Below are 8,068 nucleotides of genomic sequence, written 5' to 3'. Positions count from 1 at the left end.
GGAGGAGGCACCCGTCCGTCCCTAAGGGGTTCTACTTGGGGGGCTTCTCCGAAAGGGCAGCGACAGAGCGAGGCAGGGCCCGGGGCAGCCGAGGCCCAGACGCACCCCTCCCGGTGGCTCCCACTGCTGCCCCCCCCGCCCCCGCCCCAGGACGCCGGGGCTCCGGGCTGAGCGCTGCCCCAGGAGCGCGGCTGGAGCCGGGCTGCGGCTCACCTCGGGCCGGGGCGCCAGACCTCCCGCGGCAGGGCGTGCTCCCCCGCGCACGATGACATCATGTGTTTGGGGGCCGAGCGGCCCTATATAAGCGGCCCGCGAGGAGCCGGGCGCGCCAAGGGCGGACGCGCTCTCCGGGCGGGCTGCGCGCACGCGGTCCCGGCGCCCAGGCGGAGGGAGGGAGCCCGAGCCCCGCGCCCCGCCGGCCCCGCGATGCCCCGCAGCCTGCACGCCGCCGCCGCCGTGCTCCTGCTGCTGTGCTCGCGCCCCCGGCCCGCGCGCCCAGCCCCGCCCCACGGTAAAGAGTCCGCCTCGGCTCCCCGCGCAGCCCCGAGCGCGCAGCCCCACCTGCACGGGGCACGGCCTGCCGGGCTCTTCGGTGCTAACGCGGCATCCTTTCGGGGGGCGGGGGGTGGGGGGCGGGAAGCGTCCCCTCGGATGGCGTAGTGTTTAGACCATTTGGAAAATGCGTTGCGGAAAATTCGTTCTCCTTGGAAATGCACGACCTGTTGCGGGTTCGGGGAAGCGCTGTTGTCTCCGGATTAAAATCTGCTCGTGCGCCCTTTGAGCTGCCCCCGGGTCTGGAGGGGTGGCTGGGGAACTCGCTGAAGGGGAGGACGAAGGGAACCAGGATGGCAAATGCTGCGCCCCGATCCACGTGCAGATGCTTAGAGCAGTGAATGTGGCACCCGAGCCGCGCCGCGTGGTTACCAGGAAGGGCGTGCAGCACCCCCAGCCGCAGGACCTTCCCCGACGGGGGGTGGTGCTTTTCTTTGGAGGAGAGGCTCTTCACCATTAAGTTTTACCTCCAGGTCAGAGGGATGGTGCGTCCCGTTCCTAATCACTGTTTTTGCTCCAGAAGGGCTCTACTATCTTGAACGTAAGTGTGCGTGCACCCAGAAGAGCGTGCACACCTCAGCTCCGAGTGTAATTAGGGCGCTTAAGCCCCAAAGGCTGGAGGCTGAGGGTGCCCAGCGGGAGGGGTTGGGAGGAGGTGTGGGGACCTGAACTGGCGGCTCAGGTCAAGGCAGGGAGTTTGGGTGAGCAACCAAGGTCAAGGTTAGTTAATCCTTAGGCACAAGAGGGTGCCAAGCTTTTGCCTGCCTCTCCAACTGCTGGGTGAGCACTTTTCTGGGGGTGGCGACTCTTGGGAAACTGCCTGGGTGCCTGATGGTAGCTCCTGCCCTTGTCAGAGTTTGTCTCAAGTTGCAGGGACATTTGTAGGTGCTACCATTGCTGGACCGAGCTTAGGCTGAAACATTTATAGGAAGCTGACAGTGACAATGATGGCTGGAAACGGAGCCTCCCCTGTTAGCAGCGTGGGAAACGGATCCTGCTCTGGAGCATGAGCGCTCAGAGACTCCTTCTCCTGGAGGTCACTGGGTCCATGGGGCAGGAGGGAGGTGGGGGAACTGGCCTGTCACAGCTTTGGCATTACTTTTCATTCAACTCAAATCCATTGGCTGGCAAGATACGCTTGACATTATTTCCCTTATCTTGTCCAGAAGAAATAGAAAGTTGGGGGGGGGGGGGTACCTGGGTGGCTCAGTCCATTAGGCCTTAAAGACTCTTGATCTCAGCTCAGGTCTTGATCTCAGGGCTGTGAGTTCAAGCCCCATGTTGGGCTCCATGCTGGGCATGGAGCCTACTTAAAAAAAAAAAAAAAAGGTTGGTGGGAGAAAGGAGTTATATAAAAGAGGAAATTTTTACAATTGCAAACTTTGACTGCAATTGTATTCCCCTTTCAAGAAAGCTGCACTGGAATCTGAAGTTTTGCTAGAAATTTCCCTTGTAGTTGCACACTGCTCCAAGACAGGAGAGAAACAGCAATTCATTGGCTCTCTTTCCAGAAAGCCTGTTGCTCCCCTCACTCTGGGGCAGCTCCTCCTCCCTTTTGTCTCTTCCCCTGCCTTCCCTGCCCTCACCTCCCTCTCTACCTCCCCCTCCTCCTTGCCCCTGACCCTCCCCCTCTTTCCCTTTCCCTTCTTTGCCTTCCTTCCCTCCCAGTTCTGCAAGGTGGGGTGGGGGAGTTTGCAGTAAAAAAGCCACTCTCACCAGACACTGAGTAGCCAGCCTGCCTCCCCCTGGAGTCTAAGAACACAGTTTTTATTCTGTTATTACTCATGCGGATTTCTTGGCTGTTTAACTGCCTCAGGGGACAAGGTCAAAGCAAAAGTCACTGAGATGTAGAGGTGGTATTAACCCAAGGTTGGGAGTGGAGGGGGGTTAAGCTAGGTGATGAGGTCGAAGTGTGGTCTGTCCTCCTCCGGAATATTTAGACTTCCAGCATTTGGCACTGGTGAATGTCTGAAAAAAATGGAGTCGGGAGGGAAGGAGTATCATAAGGTGAGGTCACGTGTCTTCTGGAGAAAACCTTGGAATTCTTAGTCGTCACGGGGGAACATTTCAGTGAGTTCTGCAGAGCCTGTTCTGCCTGAACCTGGTTTGGAGACCTGGCAGTCTCTGGCTGCCCCAGTGACTGTTACTCAGAGAAGGTTCTAGCACCCAGACCAGGAAGCCGGCAGGGCCCTCAACCCCTGGCCTGGATCCTTGTCAATACACCTCCTCAGTGAGCACTCAGGGCATTCTCCTTGTCTAGTACAGAGTAGGCCTGCAGGTTCCAACAGGCATCGAACTGGGCCTCCCAGGTCTCTCACGTAGGAGAGATCGCCTTCCTGAGAAGGGAAAAATTTCTTCTGGAGAAGCCTGCTCCCTCAGGAATCCTCCAAGGTGTAGCCACAGGGGCCTTGGCCTGGCCTGCCTCCAGAGTATGGTCAGGACTCCTGCTCCTAAACTCTGGGTGGGGAATCAGGAGGTGCCACTTCCAAAAAAAAAAAAAAAAAAACCAAACAAACACACGTGCACACACGTCCCTGAGAAAGTCTTCCTCGGGTCAGTTCAGGGCCCAAGATGGACTAGGCTGGGCCCTGGCCTTCATCTGAAATTAATTAGACATGAATTTTGTGTGTCCAAGCCTATGGGCATCTTCACAGGGAAGAGGGCCGTAAGTACTTATCAGATATTCTGAGGTTTCTGAATAGCAGCCCCCACTTTCACCCTAAAGATTGAGAAGGAGACTCAAAGTAGCAAAGTTTATTGGAGGTACTGATAAATGTGGAGAGACACTTCTTAGCAGGCACTGATCCTCTACTTCATCTCACTGGTCTTTTATTTCCTTACATATAAAAGAAAGTGATAGGGTCGCCTGGGTGGCTCAGTGGTTGAGTGTCAGCCTTCATCTCCGGTCATGATCCTGGGGTCCTGAGATCGAGTCCTGCATCGGGCTTCCCCAGGGAGCCTGCTTCTCCCTCTGCCTGTGTCTCTGCCTCTCTGTTTGTCTCTCATGAATAAATAAATAAATAAAAATCTTTAAAAAGAAGAAGAAGAAGAAGAAGAAGAAGAAGAAGAAGAAGAAGAAGAAGAAGAAGAAGAAGAAGAAGAAAGTGATAGGCTACAGATGGTTGCCAGAGACCTCACTGCTTCTCTCCCAGGGAGGGAGTCAGTAATGCCTCGACCGAAACAAATCCTAGAGGAGCAATACAGGCTTCTACTGAGGTGTGGAGATACCCACATTGAAAGAGGATTAAAAATCCTCTAGGGACGAGGGAAATAGTTAGGGGTGTCAGGGGAATGATCTGTTTTATAAAAAACCTTGTAGAACCGTAGACACCTTGAACCATGTGTAAGTGTAATTTGATACAATTACCAATTCACTTTGAAAATTAAAAAAAAGAGTTGAAAAGCACCAAGGCAAAGACACGAACCAGAACAACAGAAAAATATGAGATGAAACTAGTTTTTAAAAGGCAGCAAGATCTTTTCTTTTTGCTTTTAAGAATCACCATTGGCTTGAGTAAGAAATGCTTGGTTGTGGTTAAGGGTGCCGATTGCTGGTCAGTTCAGTTTTACTGCAAATCAGTTCCTAGGAGAGGAAGGGGACAGGACAGCCTTCCTCTTCTGACTGTATCCTGTGGGCCAGGATCATGGCATCAAGGGAAGCCAGGAGAGGCACTTAGGATTTGAAGAGTCCCTCTCATTGGATATGTCACCGTGACACCCTGAATCTCAGGCTCTCTGTGTCTTGCTGGAGGTGAAAAGGGAGGTGTCAAGCAGGATACTAAGTGTGCAGCTTGGCAACATTTTTTCCCCAAAATATGTTTTTTATGTAGGAATGGGGGATTTCTGCGTGTGAAGGGGGTGGAGTGGGAGGTGGGAAGTGACTCTCATGACATTCCTGGCAGAACTTCTCGTACGTGTTCTCTCTACCCCTGGAATTCTAACTTAGGTGAGGGTGGCAGCTTCCTCAAAGAAGGACCTTCCTTTTGAGACAAGTTTTCTCCTCTTTAAGTACTGATGTGAACTGCTCTCCAGGGTGTGTTGGTCAGTGGGAAAAAACAAGATGCATGACAGTGTTTCCAGGATGCTGACATCTGTGTGCAGAAATGGGGAGAAAGAATGTGATTACACATGTATGTGTAGTCACACCACGAAAATGTTCCCAGCAATTCATAAAACTGGCTGTCTCTCTCATGGAAGCAGGGAGACTGGGTGGAAGGAAGAGCTTTTACTGTGCACCCTTTGGGGGCTTTTGGGTTTTGAGCCTTATGAATTTTTTTAATGTATTCAGAAAATAAAATTTGGCTTCCCTAAGATATGGGAGGCTTCTAATCAAAAAGCCCCGTCCCTAATGCACAAGACCCTGCTAGAACTCACTGTCTTGTGCCTCCCTCTGGAACAGAGTGGCTCTGGGAAGCAGTTGTCCTGACACAGCCTCTGACAACATCTTATGTCTGGGCATCCTCCTCCTTTTCAACTGTACCCATTTCAAAACAAAATCTGTAGTGTTTTCTTCTAACTTGTTCAAGCTCAATTGTACTTACTTTGCTTTGTTTTGTTCTTTGCAGGATCCAAGTGGAGCTATTTTGGTAAGTAAAGATTTTAAATATATTTTGCAAAGACTTATTATTTTAGAGAGAAAGAGGGAGTGGTGGGGGAGGGGCAGAGGAGAAAAAAATCTCAAGCAGATTCCTTGCTGAGCACTGGAGGCCAGTGTGGGGCTCGATCTCACAGCCTTGAGATCACTACCTGAGCTGAGACCAAGAGTTGGACTCAACTGACTGAGCCCCCTAGGTGCCCCTTAAATATTGAGGAGTTGGCTGTATTCATGAGAAAGCCAGAAACTCCACGATCTGTGGAGGTTATTGTGGGGATTGAGAAGAGCGAGTCTGATATCATTAAAAGAAAGTACAAAAGCTTCTCTAAAACACTGTTCCGCATGGTTTGCATGAGGCACTCTCTCCAAGCACAGGGGCCTGCTCTGTGCGCTTAAATTGTGACTCCCAGCATTCCAGATTTCCAGATTCCTGCAAAGATTTCTACCAAACCTCCCAGGTGAATGTGCCTAGGTTACCTCCAGACTGCAAGGGCCTTGGGTAGGAGAGAAACCTTCTCTGTAGGACATTTATTCTACAATAAACAAAGAATAAAGGGCTCCTTTCTGGAAGTTTGGCTCAGACCCCAGAATTTAAGCTGTCCGTGTATCTAGAATTAAACGTCTCGTTGCCATGTTTGTAAGCGAGCGCAGTTCAGAAGTGGCGATGGCCAGTCCTTACTGAAAGAGGGATGCCTGCTCCGTGCACAAGGAGAGAGATGGACATCAAGTATGCAGTGGGGTTTCCACGGGTTGGTCAAGGATGACATTAGCCATTCCTGGCAGGCCTGCAAGATAAGCAGCTTGAAATCAGCTCAGCTGGTGTGTGAAATGAACTGGAAATTTGGTCGTCGGCTGGGGTGGGAATGGCAGGCCCAGCGCCAGGTCGGCGGACAAGTACAAGAATGTTGATAATGTCTTGTGAGGGACCATCAGGAGCACTGTGCAAGCTAGATTGTTCTGGTAAGAGGAGGGCGGAACTGGCCTCACTCGCACGGGAGGAGTGGACAGGCAGAGAGTTGATCATAACAGCAGAAGCAGAATCCACAGGAAGCTCTGACTTAGATTTGCAAAAGGTAGCCTTTGGATGTCTGTTAGCCCAGGAGACATAGAAAAGTCACTGGGACAATTCACCAACCACCGACAGGCCACGGTCTCATTGGCGCCCGCGCTGCATGGCTCCATCGTTACTAACATCCCTTATGTGCTTACTGTGTGCGAGACACGTTGCTAAGTGGGTGGGTAATAAGAAGGGTAGGCTGTGGTCTGTTGCTGGAAATACTTATAGGTCACAATTCGAAGCTGGATAGATCATGGCAGATGATCAATAAATGGTTCAGTGCCCCGAAGTTCAGAGGAAAAAGAGTCCTGGGGCCGGATGGTCAAGAAAGGCTTCCTGGAAGAGGAGGGCTTTCACCTGAGACCTTGGAGGATGGAGAGGATTTGGTGTGGTAGGAAGGAAGTATGTGGGCCAAGATGATGATGGCATCATATGAGCGGACAAGAAACAAAATAGTATTTGAGGGGCATGTACAGAAAGAGTTGCAGGGGAGCGATTAACTCTAAGGTTGGAAAAATAGGTCGGATCGAACAAGGGAGACGGGGAGCCTTCCCATTTTGTCCCATAGATGGAGGGGCACAAACACATTAGTGTTTTAGGGAGAGTAGTGTGGTGCAGGGGCTGGAGAGGGAAGGAGGGTAGGCAGGAAGGTGTCTGGCCTTTGCCTGAATTCCCATTTTATGTCTTAATGTCCAGTTTGGGGGTGGCAGTCCGAGGGAAGGAAAGGGCAGGGCAAAAGACTTGCTGCAGGGAGAATCGACAAGACTCAGGGCCCCTCGGGAGGGAGGTTCGCTGTGGGGGTGGTGACAGGAGCAGCCCAGAAGCATTTCTCCTGGCCCACTAGCTCTGGACGGCCCTCTCTGTCCCCCACGCCCTGTGCCACCGGAGCAGCGCTCTGCTGAGGAAGCAGAGGGCAGAGTCTAATGGTGCGTGACATGCAGGGGCTGAGCCCAAAGCCAAGTCTGGCTTTTTATGAATGTGATGAGTACACATGATGTGGAGTCAGCCCCGATGGGGGCCAGTGAAGGAGGACGGGTGAGGGGTGGCTAGTGAGGCAGACAGGTCCAGGCTGGCAGCTGGCACCTGTGCTCAGAGCCACCCAGGTAAACAGAGAGCCTGGCATAGGTGAGAGGGGGAAATGGTTTCCAAGTGGTGAGGGCAGCACTGAATGAGGCAAATCCAACCAAATGCCACGTGCTGGTTTTCCCAGGGTGCAGACCTCAGCCACTTTGCACGTAGATGCTGCTGAGTCATCCTGAACCAGGGGCCTCCCACAGCCTGGAACACAGGGTAGGACTTCTAGAAGCACATGGAAAGAACTCTACCCCCACCCCCCTCCACAAAGTCACCCGGCTGACCTCCCCTGTCTGGAGATAGGAGGACCATGTGATAGCCATGGTGGGGCCAGCCCTGCCCCTGTGCACCCCTCAGCCAGAGGCGTGCTGGGTTTAGAATTGCTGAGCAGGCCCTCGCCACCGGAAACCTGTCCCAGACCAATCCTGCTGAGCCCCAGCAGCTCCCTCAACTCTGAACTGGAGGGCAGTTGCAAGTCAGGTTGTCCTGTGAGCGGATGCTAAACTCCAGCCTGCTGAAGTGAATCTCTGCCGTTAGAAGTCAAGGTAGCAGGTACCCTCATGGGGTGGAGGTGACAGGAAGGAGGCGCCAGGAGGGTGCTGGTCTTGGTGTGGGGGCTGTGTTCAGCTGGCGAGGACTCATCAAGCTGCTCCCTGATGATGCACGCACTGTTCTGTATGTGTAGTATGTTCAGTAAACGAGTTAAAGCCCAGCTGGCTGGGAGAGTCATCCTTGCCGTGGAAGTTTTCTTGGCCCTTCCCCACAAAAACCAAAACCAAAAACAAAAAAAC

The 8,068-nt window shown here is 52.7% G+C and overlaps 1 protein-coding gene across 1 annotated transcript in view; it reads left to right on the top strand.

The window, feature by feature from the left end:
• The first annotated feature begins 345 nt into the window (after nucleotides 1–345).
• Nucleotides 346–8,068, top strand: part of CA12 (carbonic anhydrase 12) — a 54,129-nt gene continuing 46,406 nt past the window's right edge. Inside the window, exons 1-2 of the mRNA XM_038580631.1 lie at nucleotides 346–511; nucleotides 5,118–5,138. Of these exons, the coding sequence (XP_038436559.1) occupies nucleotides 427–511; nucleotides 5,118–5,138 (106 nt within the window). The 5' untranslated portion in view covers nucleotides 346–426. The remainder of the gene's footprint in view (nucleotides 512–5,117; nucleotides 5,139–8,068) is intronic.

Source organism: Canis lupus, chromosome 30, assembly GCF_011100685.1.
Source record: "Canis lupus familiaris isolate Mischka breed German Shepherd chromosome 30, alternate assembly UU_Cfam_GSD_1.0, whole genome shotgun sequence".
Classification (NCBI taxonomy): domain Eukaryota; kingdom Metazoa; phylum Chordata; class Mammalia; order Carnivora; family Canidae; genus Canis; species Canis lupus.
This window is presented reverse-complemented; position numbering and strand designations above follow the sequence as displayed.